The following is a 16430-nucleotide window of genomic DNA, read 5'->3' as shown; positions in this document are numbered from 1 at the left end:
TAAGACCCCAAAAATAGTAAAACATATTTTGTAAAGAGTTATCTCATTATTTAAACAATAACTGGTTGTCTGGATGTAATTATTGTTGATATAATTACAAGTGGCCTCTGGCAAATCCCATAAAACCCGCTTTCTAAAAACTAATCAAGCTTTGGACAACCGGACTAAGATGCTTCCTTTCAGAGAAACCGATCGGGTTATTCCGCTTAACCTGACGGAAATATCCGAGTGTTTTTCGGTCACTAAAGAATGAGGTAAACTAAAAGAAAGCGTATCGTGCTATGATTCCAGCAAATATCTACAAATCAGTTGATCTATTACCGTAGATTTGGTATATTGATTTGATAAATATGTATATTACGGCGTTTTTACTCCGTGTACAAATTCGAAGTATAACCAGAGTAATTTTGTGACCTGTCGGAAGTACATGTATGACTAAGGTAACTTGGAAGTAGAAAATCAGCGGGAACAGGCTGTAGGTGGATATTTTGTAAACAACAAATTCAATCCACAATCATCTTTTGTCATGGCAGATTCAAAGGTTCGTAATTAAAGACAATATGAAAATCATAAACACTTGAAAATGAAAATGTCTTTTTAATTTCCTGACATGCTGAGATAGGATCGTTATTTACATTGTTTTTTTCGCATGTCGTGCTTTGGGACAAATCGGACATTTAAATATAACATTTATACAGATCGTCCCACATATGATTGAATGAAGTTAACAAATTCAGACAAAAACGACCGTAACAACCGTAGTCTGAAAACTTAACGACTCGGGCAATACTGAGTTATAGAACTAAATGTAGAGGATTTGACACGAATTGACCAACATAAAAAGGCAAAAGGTCCTTCCCCGGCCGCATCTCGGTTCCCACAATCGCTCATATGTTGTTATTATGAATCTGAGATTCTAATATACTGTGGTGGCGGGGATTTAGAATCTGGGTTGTGGTTTTCGAGGGCGAACACATTTGAAAAGGGGGGGGGGGGTTAGTTTTAGTTGTGCATAGGTTTACACTCGTGTAAATGTTGTAAATGTTTTCCGGTCAGTGTGTACGCGGAGTGAAATATATATTGATACACTAACAATATCGTTTGTGGCAGGTTTTAGTTGTGCATTGGATTAAGCTCCCCTCGAGCTAGAGGGAATTTCCCTTTAGCTCAGTGGTAGAGCGTCTTGACTAGGAACCTGGAGATCGAAAGTTTGATCCCCGGTGGAAGCACACTATTCTCTTTCCTGTTACAAATGGTGTCCGTGCATGTGGCCCTCCGGGTCCCTGTGGTGACGGGGATTTAGAACCTTGGTTGTGGTGTTCGAGTGCGAACACATTTTAAAAGGGGGGAGTAGTGTGGCAGGTTTTAGTTGTGCATAGGATTAAGCTCGCTTCTAGCTAATGGGAATTTCCCTTCAGCTCAGTGGTAGAGCGTCCGACTAGGATCCTGGAGATAAGGGTTCGTTCCTCGGTGGAAGCACACTATTCTCTTTCCTGTTACACGTTCCAGTAAATGCTTTCTGGTCAGTGTGTACCGCGGGGTGAAATACACTCACAAGATCATTCAAGTAAATGCTTTCCGGTTGGTGTACCGAAGGGTGAATGGTTTCCGGTAGGTGTACAGCGGGGTGGTTTGTTTTCAGAATGCCATTCATTTGATTCTTAATTGCAAGATTTGCAGTCAGTGGCCATGGGCCAGGGATGATTTTTTTTTTTGGTTACTTGACATTTCTGTCAGTATTAATTTATTTTGAGTTATGAACGATTTTGATGCTTAAAAAGCCAACAGAAGACCTGCATGATCATCTGTCATAAAACTAACGGCAAGTTCTTCTTTCCATTAAAGTGTTTCATTCTTGGTTGAATTTTATCGCACTGTTTGCGCATATCGAGGTAAAAGGCATCAGCCCATATAAATTGAGTAATGTGAAGTAAGCATGTTTTATTGAATTCATCAGGAGGAGCATGATGAAGTGGAAAATCCAGAAATTCACTTTGAACCACTGGTACAGCTGGATAAAGTAGATATCAAGTCTATGGAAGAGGATGAAGATGAAGTATTTAAAATGTAAGGTGAAAGGTATCCTTGCACAGGTTTATACTTATTTATAAGGGTGTTTATTTTGAATTGAGTGTGGTATGTCGATATGTTACAATGAGAATATCATTAAATAATTTAATTTTGGCTATTCCCCCAAAAAATTATCCTGGTTATTCCTTAAAAAGATAAAGTTTGTTCAAATGTGAATTTGTGTCAAACAGCAAAACTAATATGACATCATACATTTTGTTAAGTGCGTTTAATGTCCGATTTACAGATACGGTTGTTTATTCATGACATCAGTGACATTAACTATTTTTCATGCTCATCATAAGGTAAGATTTTTGGAATTCCTTTGTGATCAAGTAAACTTGAAACTTCAGGATTGAAAAAAACCTTAATATTCAATATCAAATTTAGAACTCTCAGAAATATCTCTGAAGAAACGAATGTTTGAATACTATTGTAAAATTATTGTGTCTTTCAGTCGAGCCAAACTGTTCCGGTTTGATAATACAGTGGAACCTGCAGAGTGGAAAGAACGAGGAACGGGAGATGTCAAGTTACTCAAACATAAGCAAACTGGTCTTATACGAATATTAATGAGGCGAGACAAAACTTTGAAAATCTGTGCCAATCATTATTGTAAGTCTAACATTGATTCTTTGTGATCAGACCACAATAATTATAAAATGCCCATCATGAGAGATTTTAAGATGCATCTTTAAAGTATTGATTATATTTTTTTTCTGTAATACAACAAATCATTATGTACACACCGGCCAAACTAGTTCTATTTTTAGAACAGGGTTCGAATTTAACCAGATTTTATACTTGCATTTTTTCTTACTTGCTAAATGAGAAAACAACTTGCAATTTGCATTTTTCCGACTTTATTAGACATGTTAACTTAGAATTTAATTCTAAAACAACACAGTATTAACTGACATTTTAAATTATGGTCGTTGGGATGTATACATGATGCAAACCTTGCTGTGAAAGGATGCTGGCCTGCTCAGGCTATTCTAAGATATAGCATAGAAACTGCTACTCCAACAATGTTAGAGGTTTTACACGACGAAAAACTTTTGACAGGCGCCGCGTAACCTCTAACTGCCCATAGCTGATTTTCCCGATGCTGACTTTTTCACATCACATTTTCAAAGTTCGGATTAAGAAAAGAGTATATCGTGTTTACATACATTTAAATGATCAAAAGGGTCCAATAAATATTCCTTTCCATAAATCCATGATTATATGAGAAAAATTTCATGTCAAAGACATAAATAATGAGTTTTTTCTCATTCGAAGCGAAGCAGACAGCATTTGCCATGATTTTTCCGGTTAATACAAAAATGGATTACATGTAATGTTTCACAAGCGGAATACAAACAAACTCTGTATCATTTCGTTCCGTTTGAAACCCCCCCCTGATATTTTGTATTAATCCAGAAGCCATGTTTTAAATGTAGGTCAAATATGTGCTACAACGACATGGACATGTATTTTGAGTGTTCTATTCCGTAATATACTATATATTTGTGTCTGTGACATATATATGAGTTCTATATTATATAAACCGTGAGTAGACATTGTTGTCATGAACTGTTAACCACGTATGTGAGTTTTTCAAGACGATTTTGTTCCGCCCGGATTTCGGGCGGAAACTGCATCAAAGAATTAGTGCTTCGGAAATGAGAGGATTGAAAAAAGGCCGACTAGCGGCCTCTCATGTTATGGGAGTAAGAAACTGCATCTTAGTTTCTTGCTCCATATGGTAGAGTATTTGGTCTTTTCTGTCTTTGTCCCGACAACCACCATCTTGTCACAGCAGGTTTTGGGTCATACTCTCTAAGGGCAACATTAGCAACTTTGATTCGCATCAAAAATTTTGCGCTATAAATAGTAACTAAAAATAGATTACCGAAAAACATCATGCATGCGGTAAACGTCATCATTATTTGTGCAGGTACTTCCTAACGGACATGCGCACGGGACATGTATTGATTGTAAACTTCCGTTAATGACAAAAGCTGAATCATTCGTTCGGCGAATGACAAGAATGCGCTTAAATGACCGCGAGTTGTCAAAGAAAGAATTTGTAAAGACCGACCATTAGAAATGAGGATTATTCAGCCCAAAATGTTCACTCGCAAAAAAATGCTGGTGTCTGAAATCTACTCGCAGTTTGCAATTTGCACCCCCTTTCGCGAGTATGCGAGCTTAAATTCGAACCCTGTAGAAATATGAACATTCCCTTGATCATTGTATTCTATTGAAATTATTTGTAAGGGAGGCTATTTGTTTTTCAATGTCTCTGCTAGGTGCTCTACCAAATGAGCTAATGAGAAATTCTCTCTAGCCAAGTCAGTAGAAGGTGGCTTAAATTTTACCAGGATGACGTATTTCTGCTGATGTACATATGATGAAGTTTATGTGACGGGCGGACTGAATTTTCTGTTGAGTGTCACATTAAATTATCTGATGTATGCCTGAACTAGGGAATGTAGTTAATGATTTTTGTTCACATTTGATCCACATGGGACTGGTCTTATCAGTTGGAAAAATAGTGACATTTTCAAGAAATTTGACACCATATCCGTAGCAATGTTTGTTTTGACATTCCATATAAAACTATTTAGACGTGATGAAAAAAAATGCATTTTAATAATTATTAATGTTAAAAAAAAATCATAGCTTAGCCTTTTATTTCAGTTTTAAATTGAATATGATAGATTTAACAATGTTGTAGTTCTCATTCAGAAATATTGACAATTTCTGTTTTCTGGTTTTTAACCATGATGCAGATTTGAAATTATGTGACCGAATGAACTGTTGGATCAAATAAGGTGCTGTTGCATTTAACATTGGATTCATGACAAGGTTGTAATCATTTCTGAAAACATTCGCGGCTGGTTTCCTTACTTCTGATGTATTACTTCATTCTGAAGGATTATGTGATGAAAATAATGTGACGGGCGGACTGAATAACCAATGCTGAGTGTCACTTTATTTTTTCTGATAACTATAACCTTCGGATAGCAGATCTTTGTAAGAAAGCGTAAAGGTAATATTTTCAGGCAATTTTCAGCTGAATATTTTTCTGATACAGAAAACTACATTTCCATTTTAAAATTTAGAAACTGCTTTTCCATTATGATGTTTCAGGAAATTAAAAGAAATCAACTAAAACAGTGTTCAACACGTTAACCCCTGAAATTACATCATGAACTATTCCAACCTATGAATTGGAGTTCAAATGTGTCTGCAGGGGTGAATGAGTTAAGACTGAGGTTTTGGGCAGATTTTCATGAATAAAATTGCAAATAATTATAAGAAAGAGTTAAAAATTGTATGCAGGAATTTATGTGATGAAATTAATGTGACGACGGACTGAAAAACCAATGCTGAGTGTCACTTTATGTTTTATCTGATAATTATATAACTATAGCCTTCCGATATAGCAGATCTTTTTAAGAAAACGTATTTGATGAATGAAATGTTAAATTAATACTTTCAGGCAATTTTCAGCTGAATATTATTTTGATACAGGAAACTATATTTCAATATTAAGATTTAGAAATTACTTTTCCATTATAATGGTTTAGGAAATTAAAAAGAATTCAATTGGAACAGTGTTTTAGACTGGGGGTTTGGGCTGGTTTTTATGAACGAACTTGCAAATAATTTAAAGAAAGAGTTTCAAATCATTCAAAGTAATTTATATGATGAAAATAATGTGACGGGCGGACTGAAAAACCAATGCTGAGTGTCACTATATTTTTTCTGATAAACATGTAACTAGAGCCTTCAGATAAAGCAGATCTTTGTAAGAAAGCGTATTTGATGAATGAAATGTAAAAGTAATAATTTTCAGCAGAATATTTTTTCGATACAGGAAGCTACATTTCCATATTAAAATGTAGAAACTGCTTTTCCATTAGAATGGTAGATCTAGGAAATTAAAAAGAATTCAACTGGAACAGTGTTTTAGACTGGGGATGGGTCTGGTTTTCATTTAGGAAATTAAAAAGAATTCAACTGGAACAGGGTCTTAGACTGGGGATGGGTCTGGTTTTCATTTAGGAAATTAAAAAGAATTCAACTGGAACAGGGTTTTGGGCTGGTTTTCATGAACGAACTTGCAAATTGTTTAAAGACAGTGGCTCAAATAGTTCAAAGGAATGTATGTGATGAAAATAATGTGACGGGCGGACTGAAAAACCAATGCTGAGTGTCACTTCATTTTTTCTGATAAACATATTTAACTAGAGCCTTAGCAGATCTTTGTAAGAAAGCGTGTTTGGAACAGTGTTTTAGACTGGGGTTTGGGTCTGGTTTTCATAAATGGACCTGCAATTTTTTTAAAGACAGTGTTTAAAATAGTTCAAAGGAATTTATGTGATGAAAATAATGTGACGGGCGGACTGAAAAACCAATGCTGAGTGTCACTATATTAAGTCTGATAACTGTAGCCTTTGGATCACAGATCTTTTCAAAGGAGCTCGCCTGTATGTAGTTGATTGATCAATTCATTTATTTAAAGTGAATAATTTCTGGCAATGTTGATTTATATCTGGAAAATAAATCTATATTTCTTTTAATGTTAAAAGATCAATCCCCGTTAATGGTAAAGAAAAAACGAAAAATGTAAATGAAAGCTGTTTAAGATTTCGGTGCAGGGCTGGTTTTATAATGAATTTTTAGTAATAAATGTAATCGGCAGTTTAGTTTAAAAAGAGTTAACAGAATGTGTATCATGAAGTTTCTGAGAATGGCAGCCTGATGAAACCATGCTTATTGTTAACTTACTCCTTCCACTAACTTGATATAGAAAATTATTACTCTCTATATGATGAAAACTTGGAATTACCGTTTGATTGCAATGATACAAACTTTTGCGGCAAACTATTCTGAACAAGAGTTGATAATTTTCAAAACTGTAATTTAAGATAATCATATTAAATGCCGTAGTCCAAAGGCGATTGAGCTGTGTTGATGAACACAGCACCTTCTTGTGATTAACAGATTCTGAAAGTGTCCATTTAGATTTAAATTGCTGTTTAGAATTAAGATATGGAAGATAGATACTGCTACGCTTGATGAAGAAAAAATTTAACTTGCTCTTTCCACTGACAGAATACAGAAAATTATTACTCTTTATGATGAAAACTTGGAATTACCGTTTGATTGTGATGATACAAACTTTTGCGGCAAACTATTCTGAACAAGAGTTGATAATTTTCAAAAAACTGTAATTTAAGATAATCATATTGAATGCCGTAGTCCAAAGGAGATTGAGCCATATTGAATGACAGCACCTTCTTGTGATTAACAGATTATAAAAGTGTCAATTTGGATTCAAATTGCTGTTAAGAATTTAGATATAGAAGCTTAAGGTAGATACTGTTACGCTTGAGGTAGAAAAAATTTAACTTGCTCTTTTCACTGACAGAATACAGAAAATAATTACTCTCTATGATGAAAACTTGGAATTACCGTTTGATTGTGATGATACAAACTTTTGCGGCAAACTATTCTGAACAAGAGTTGATAATTTTCAAAACTGTAGTTTAAGATAATCATATTAAATGCCGTAGTCCAAAGGTGATTGAGCTGTGTTGATGAACACAGCACCTTCTTGTGATTAACAGATTCTGAAAGTGTCCATTTAGATTTAAATTTCTGTTTAGAATTAAGATATGGAAGGTAGATACTGTTGAGGTTGATGTAGAAAAAAAACCACTTTCTCTTTCCACTAACAGAATACAGAAAATTATTACTCTTTATGATGAAAACTTGGAATTACCGTTTGATTGCGATGATACAAACTTTTGCGGCAAACTATTCTGAACAAGAGTTGATAATTTTCAAAAAACTGTAATTTAAGATAATCATTATGCATTAGCTATATAGTCCAAAGGAGATTGAGCCATATTGATGGACAGCACCTTCTTGTGATTAACAGATTCTGAAAGTGTCAATTTAGATTCAAATTGCTGTTTAGAATTAAGATATGGAAGGTAGATACTGTTCTGGTTGATGTAGAAAAAAAAACACTTTCCCTTTCCACCAACAGAATACAGAAAATTATTACTCTTTATGATGAAAACTTGGAATTACCGTTTGATCGCGATGATACAAACTTTTGCGGCAAACTATTCTGAATAAGAGTTGATAATTTTCAAAAAACTGTAATTTAAGATAATCATTATGCATTAGCTATATAGTCCAAAGGAGATTGAGCCATATTGATGGACAGCACCTTCTTGTGATTAACAGATTCTGAAAGTGTCAATTTAGATTCAAATTGCTGTTTAGAATTAAGATATGGAAGGTAGATACTGTTGAGGTTGATGTAGAAAAAAAAACACTTTCTCTTTCCACCAACAGAATACAGAAAATTATTACTCATTATGATGAAAACTTGGAATTACCGTTTGATTGCGATGATACAAACTTTTGCGGCAAACTATTCTGAATAAGAGTTGATAATTTTCAAAAAACTGTAATTTAAGATAATCATTATGCAGTAGCTATATAGTCCAAAGGAGATTGAGCCATATTGATGGACAGCACCTTCTTGTGATTAACAGATTCTGAAAGTGTCCATTTAGATTTAAATTGCTGTTAAGAATTGAGATATGGAAGGTAGATACTGTAATGCTTGGTGTAGAAAAAAAATTAAGTTGCTCTTTCCACTGACAAAATACAGAAAATTATTACTCTTTATGATGAAAACTTGGAATTACCGTTTGATTGTGATGATACAAACTTTTGCGGCAAACTATTCTGAACAAGAGTTGATAATTTTCAAAACTTAAATTTAAGAAGTAGTCCAAAGCCATGTTGATGGAAATTAAAACACCTTCTTAAATCTTCAGAATTAAAATGCATGGATGCAAGTTTGTTTAGTTAATATTTCAAAATGTCTAATCTGCTTGGGAGGGAAAAACCCAGAATATCTTGTCCCAGCTTAATAAAGGTCTCCCTAGAGTGGGCACTGATGCTTCTACAGTATTATTGAAATTTTTAGAAAAATATTGAAAGACGCATTGTAAAACTAGCCAGTCTTATTAATAATGTTTCCTATATGTGATAAGACTGAAATATATGCCCCACCTCTCCAACAATGCCTTTTACTACGAACATGAAACTAAACTTGTATCAATTTTGATGTTTCCAGTGTCGCCACACATGCAGTTGAAGCCCAACTGTGGGAGTGACAGAGCATGGGTCTGGAGCACGCCATGCGACTATTCAGACGAGGAGCCAAGACCAGAATTACTAGCCATAAGACTAGCGAATGCTGAAAGTATGACTTAGCTAATTATATGCTCATCTACAATTCATATCACTATTGTCTGTGACAAAGGGTGTTTTTTGTACCAAATAATTTATCAATTTCATTCATTTAGTCTATTCCTGAATAAGTTCTTAGAAACAGAAATATGAAAATTTTCAAAAACAGGAAATCCAAGAGAATCTGGGAACTTTCCAGTACAAAAGAGAATTCTATTGCCCAGGTAATTAATTTATCAATAAATGGTAAAAAAGTTTGCCTAGATTGGTCCCTGACTATCTTCAGCTGTCCGAATTTGAATTTGTGTTGTATAATGCATCTTTGTTCTTTGTAGATGCTCAGAAGTTTAAAGCCAGTTTTGAGGAAAGTCAAGCTATAAATGAAAAATTAGGGAAATCAAGTAAGTACTGATAGTTGTGTATTTCCAACCTAGAGCATTCATTGGAAATGTTTTGGATTTCATTATGTTGTTTGGTTAATTTTGTTTCGTCTGAAGTCTTGCATGTAATATTTTCCACTAAGATCTTTGCCACAAAACAATGAATTAATGTTATCCGTCTTGGAAAGATTAAATGGCTAAAGTGTGTAGGCTCCCTTTGATCAGTGACCCCAGCGCTATCCACCCTCCATCTTTGATAAGCTGTATGGTATTCAGGTGGTTAAGGCGTCCCGACATTCTGCTACCACTATCCCTCCACCGCTGGGTCGCGGCTTCGAGACCTACGTGGAGCAGACCTTGTACTGGCCGTAGGTCGGTGGTTTTTCTCGGGGGACTTACTCCACCACCAAAACCTGACGCATCCTTAAATGACCATAGCTGTTAATTGAGGTAAAACACAAACAAACCAAACCAAATTCAGGTGATGCCCTATTTAGCTTCAAGGACACCACTGTGGCCAGGTTTCATAGTCACAGGCTAACTTGTGTCGGCAGTTTAGCATCCCACATGCAACTATGGGCAGTTAAATGGCGACAACACATGGCCACTTTGCTCCATAAGCCTTGCATTCACACATGCATTAGGGAGATAATGCATATTTGGTGGACTAATGGATTCTTCCCCTACTTGAGGGCATGCCAGAAATCTCACCAGAAGGGCAATATTCTCCATTGCCAGAAATATGGATTACTTCAAGAGGAATCCTGGATCGGTAAAAGGGAGACAATCCTCTGAATGATGGATCGTTGGCCATGGGAGTCCAAAAACACTGCCGATAGGGGCTTGAACTTCGTTAAGTGGAATTAACAAGTTCTTAAAAAGTTTTCAAAAATATTAGTTTCCACAAAGGGTTGACATGTCACTTCGACATGAAAAGCCTTTGCCCATTGTAAGGGCCTTTTGAAACCTTCGACATTATCTGATGTTTACGTGTATTGATGATGGATGTTAAAATTGATATTTAGAAAATGCCCAAATGGAACGTACTTTGATGTTGTCTTGAAAGATGTAAATGGAGTTAGGAAATCATTAATAGAAGAAAAAAGAAATCATTAATAGAAGAAAAAGATGTCTCTGTATGATGAAAACTTGGAATTACCGTTTGATAACAATGAAAACAAACTTTGCGGCAAATATTTCTGACAGAGACCGAGACTTCACCATTAAGTAGATTGATCTTGAGTGATCTTTCGATTATGTTTGGGTTGCTTTTAAAGAAACTTTGATCCTTGAAAAACACGATTATTACTCGTGTACAATTTGTTGAACTGTTTTGTCTCTTTGTGACAATAAATTGGAATTTGAAAACGATCGTAACACAAATCAGAGCAAAATATGCGTTTGACTCTCTCCACTCGAATTTGGAAATCGATGATAACCAAACTAAGAAAGTAAAAAAACTCTAGAAATAGGGATGGCAGGGATAACAAATATCTGGCCAGAGTTCTTGACATTTTTTCTTTGGCTTAACCATCAGTTTCTAACTGAAAAACTGCTCAGCATGTTTCCACATGGGTAACTTGAGATAAGACTTGCACAGATTTATTTTTGCAGACTTGAGTTTTATGCTTCACATCAGCATGCATAAGCCCGACACCCACCACAGTACAATAATTTAAAATACAATCAAATGACAAGATATTGCAATTCTTTAAACCGAAAAGAATAATGTCTCTGTATGATGAAAACTTGGAATTACCGTTTGATAAATAATGATAACAAACTTTGCGGCAATTATTTCTGACAGAGACATGACTATTTAATTACAATTGTAGGATAATGTAGTGAAAAATATAATAAAGATTGATCAAATTTTTGTTTCCAAAACAAAAATCCACAAGATAAAGACTACTATTTGATATTAAAGTTTTCCAATAGCAGACAAGCAGGGAATTAAGCTGTTTGAATCGTAAATCTTGGGGTTCCAATCCAAACAAAACGTGGGAACATGTCTGGACAAGAACAAAAGTTTAAGAACTACTGGCCGTTGGGCAAGTTGGTCTTGAAAAATTACTTTCCAATCAGTTAAATTATCATATATAGTTATATTTAGAAAATTTGATAGAAAATAACTTCAGTAACTATTTTTAATTAGTTTGATATTAAGTATAAAATGAATAAAGTAACCATGAAGTTGATTATTTTAAACAGCTTCATCCGGCAAATCATAGCATATCTATCTGCAACCAAATTACTGTTTCCCTGCATTAATATATTTGAAGACGGGAAGCTACAGGTAACCCATTATTGAAAAAAGTCTATGTTTTACTGCTGGATTAATATGCGACATTAGGTGGTACACTCTCTTGTCTAATATTGGGTAGATAACTAGATGCTGATGTGATTAAATTCTTAACCATTCAAGTTTAGCCTATTTAACTCTTTCTTGCAACATTCTTTTCAAATACACTGTGGATAGCAGATATGTTAATCTTTTTTTTAAATTGATTTAGCTGACGCTGCACCCGAGAGTGACCAGAAAAAATCAAGTCCCAGTGCCAAGCCTGAAAGTAAAGACAGTGAGACTGATACAGTGGCTGAAAAACTTGGAGAATTGAGTGTGAAAACGGACAAAACATCAGAGGATAATACAAAACCGGAGTGTGATCAAAGTGAAACATGTAGTAACAGTGCGGACAAGCCAACAGAAACTGTGACTAATGAAAATACTGAAACAAAGACAGAATCCTAGCCGTACAGGAATTCAACTTGACAAAAGCTTCTGCTTTTGAATTTCGTCTGAGCTTCTCGTGATGTGAAGAGTTGGCATCTTGAAAGTTTTGGCATAAGAGGGTGCTCATGATTAACGCGCATCTTCTGTTTCCTGAAACATCATTTGGCAAAGGAAATGACCTGGCGGAGGAAGAATGTCCAGTAAACTCAATTTCTACATGTATAATTAAATTAAATGTTTCAAGTTTTCTTAACATTAATTTATTATAGTGCCATGAGTGTTTCTGTATTGTCAATGCATCAGAATCGTGTCTGTTACACAAATATGCCGGAGTGACGTTAAGAATTGAACCAAATGCTATAACAGTCCTTTCCAGGTTTTACATGAATACCTCAAATTTGAAGCACTTTTCTAGTCTGCAATTTTTATATTTAGATAAACCACAATCCTTTAGATATCGACTGGATATGTTGTAATGTAATTTGTAACCTTCAGATAATGCAATCATTATTTGATGCAATCTTTAAAGTGTTTTCATCAGTGATTGTAACTAGTGTCCTTTTACTGCACTCAAAAATTCAAAAAAAATGTCAGGAATCCAAATGCTTCATGTGTACCTGGCAAATGGAAAAAGTATAAAGTTGTGAGACTGGGATTGATAATTGAGAATGAAAGCTTTTTTGGCATGTGATTGCATGGATCATGTGAATGTTTAAGATCAGAGGAAAGACTTCCGTAGCCTATGATGGCACCGGTCATGTGAAATGATGAGAGCAGAAATACTGAGGGAATTCTCAATTATTTGAGTTATCCACTTTTTAATGAAGTCTTTCAAGCCATTGTTGAATCATTATAAAAAAAATGTGCATAGCTAATTTTAAGATGCTGTGTTTTCTGTTGTCAAAAGTTCATTTCTATTATAACATATTTGCCATGACAAGGGAGCTTGCTTTTATTGGAAATGTAAATGCTGATTTCCATCCTTCCTCCCCATTCTACTTTTTTCAAGATGTCAACCATTTGGTTCTCTTAGTAAGATGATGTCTACCGCCAAAATGGCTCTATAATTGGTACAGACTAGCGTTGGGAATCACTTGTAAATTCATACTTCATCATCCCTTCCAACAAGTGACTGATGATCGACTAATGATCGATTAAATTAAACTTAAATTCAGTGATTTAAGGTTATATTCCCTTCCAAATCTACATTCACTTTAGTTTCTGGGGAAGCCCGACGTTGGAGAATTTCGCTTATAATGCACAACATTCATACAAAAACAATACGTTTGTTGACGGAACATTATGATTATTGAAAAATTTGCATTTGGAAATGAAATTTCTGATTGGTTGTTGGGTGGAGCAGCTAGCCAATTGGCGTCGTCGTTGTGTGGGACTTAAGGTCAAGTTGTTTTGCCGAAGAACGAACAACTTGCTGTCGGTGGTAATTAACTATCTGAGTTTATTTTTTGTTGATACTGAAATTAGTGTAACCATTATCGATTGTTGAAAACAAGGATCAATTAATCGATTTTCAGAAACTCGCAACCAGACGTCGACTAAATCGATTAATCGGAACAACACTAGTACAGACGAATGAAAACAAAGCTACAATGAAACATATGCTTGCTCAGTGAACAGCACTCTTTCAAAATGCTTGATATATATATAACCTCTTAATTATGGGGAATTTAACTTGATAGATGACCTTCATGCCTCTACTTTAATGAGAAAATTATCAAAACACCAGTGTTGTTTAGAGGGAAAATTTATGGAAATATAAGTGCCCCTCTGATAATTTACCAATGTCCTGCTCCCTTGTTGGGTTAATAATTGAGATATGTATGGTTTTGGTGATGTCGATGTAATTTTCATATTGTGTGCAGCATTAAAAAAAGACTTGCTATTGTAAACAACTCGTTTTTGTTGACCTATTAAACAGTTGATGTGGCTTCTGCTGCTGATTATTGTAAAAACAGGTGTTGCTAGTTGGTTCTTGCCTCATTTAACGGGGCCATGTAATATTTTGCAATTTTTTATTTGGTGTAAATGTTTAACTCCAAAAGGTTGATTAAAGGCAGCTATTTGCACAAAATAAATCCAGCGTATTTTGAAGCCAGATAAGTAAGATACGGTGTCGTTGTAAGCATAACAAGAATTTGAAGCCAAATTGATAACAATCTGTAATTATTTACACAATATAGGAATGTGTTTGAAGCCAAATAGTTAAATTTTATACCATTTAATGTGGTGTAATTAACTGCATGTTGGCAGGCCTGGTGTATTGGAAGAGGATGGGATGGGAAACTTTGGCTATATTGGTTGTTTTAAAACGTGTTTGTTGTGGACACATGATTTCATTACAAGGAATATTCTACAAAGTTTAAAATGGAAGCTACAAGTGTTTCTGTTTGAAAAAAAAGACTTGTTTAGGTAAACATTTTGATAAATAGTAACCCGGTGTGTTAAAAGTAGATTGTTATATTGATTTTCTGTATTAAAGCACTATTCTCATCATTGAGAGTGATAAGTGAATATTTCTTAAATATGGCCAATCTTAAAAAAGTGTGATTGATGCAGGGACACTTGATTTAAGGAGGCTTATAGCAAAGACTTCAAGGTATTTGGAGCTTCTGACTGAAATATTTCTGTCATTATGTTGGATTATATAAACTGAACAAATACAAGGATCATAATTTTCTTTGAAGGACATATTTTTTGTTGCTGTAAGTTTAGGATAGTTTGTCAAAAAAGGGCATTTAGCCATACTGTGGTACATAATTTCCCACATGTGTATGTATAAATATTACTTTCAGTTTCTTGCTGTCGGAAATCTATTGCATTTTTCCACACGATATTATCAACAGAAAATACAAGCTTAATGTCAACTGTTTTCCACAAATATTCAAATGAATGAAAACAATATTATGGATAATGATTCCTTTCTTTTTTGTTTTTGAGTGTGTTTTATATTACAATCATTTGGTGTGAATACAATAAATTGTAATATATATGCAATGTAGTCATTGACGTCTTTGGTTTTTAATACTCAAGTGTCATACACTCGGATGTAGCCCAATAGAGATTGTATACCTAAATTCGTCCTTTTTTTTAATACAAAAACATGTACTGTCCTGTAGGCTTCAATAACTATACAAGAGTTGCTTACTTCGCAACCTGAAACACTAGTATGCTGTATATGGCACTGTTGTATTGATTGTATTTTTGTCCCTTTCTTCAGACTTCATGTTTAATATATCTTCAACAGAAATTGATGTTCTTGCATTCATTATACAATATATGTCACAATTATTTGGTTTATATAGACGTCGTTTATCAGTCCAGATTGTTGTCCTGGTGTCACGTCTTCATGTTAACATGTTCACTATGATGTCATTGTACCTATACCAGGCAAGTCCAAGAGTAATATTTCTAAAGGGAGGTAATAGCCCCCACTGGTTCTACAACAGGGTAATTAAGGTTTGCCCTTCACCAGTCTGCATCACTTTGTCGGAGGTATATCCTTTACTACGACACATATACCAGGTAATTGCCAAATGTTGTTGGATAGTACCCATTGGGATGGAGCAGTGTTTGCATATGTATACTGTTGGGGTGTTGTGCCCCACTATATACAGAGAGGTATGCATTCCTTTTAATCATGTGTCACATTATCTGCATGTATTATGCAAAGTTTAATATGGTTTCTTCTACAACATAATTAAGAAAAGGATGCTTTAATTTTTTAAGATTTTTCGTGAAAAGTGTAATTTGCACCTTTTTGATAGGCAAAGGTGATGTTTTAGCATTACAATCGCTGTAAAACACAAAATAAAATGGAAACGTATATCATGCCAGTCTTTCTTTTCTTTCCGTAATTCATAGATAATTTTCATAATTGTAAGGACTAGAAATATATTAAAATTAGCGAAATTTAACAAATTGGATTCAACCAAATCCATTTTGTAAGATTCCTT

At 34.6% G+C, this 16430-nt stretch overlaps 1 protein-coding gene across 1 annotated transcript; it reads left to right on the top strand.

The window, feature by feature from the left end:
* Positions 1 to 429: 429 nt before the first annotated feature.
* LOC110458528 (ran-specific GTPase-activating protein-like) lies at positions 430 to 16305 on the top strand. The gene is made up of 6 exons (XM_021510259.1): positions 430 to 541; positions 1958 to 2067; positions 2528 to 2685; positions 9227 to 9355; positions 9678 to 9743; positions 12236 to 16305. The coding sequence occupies exons 1-6, from the start codon at positions 527 to 529 to the stop codon at positions 12472 to 12474; spliced, it is 717 nt and encodes a 238-aa protein (XP_021365934.1). The 5' UTR covers positions 430 to 526; the 3' UTR covers positions 12475 to 16305.
* Positions 16306 to 16430: the final 125 nt, after the last annotated feature.

This window comes from Mizuhopecten yessoensis, unplaced genomic scaffold (genome assembly GCF_002113885.1).
Source record: "Mizuhopecten yessoensis strain PY_sf001 unplaced genomic scaffold, ASM211388v2 scaffold9651, whole genome shotgun sequence".
Taxonomy (NCBI): Eukaryota; Metazoa; Mollusca; class Bivalvia; order Pectinida; family Pectinidae; genus Mizuhopecten; species Mizuhopecten yessoensis.
Note: the sequence above shows the minus strand (reverse complement) of the source record. Positions and strands in the feature narration are given on the sequence as shown.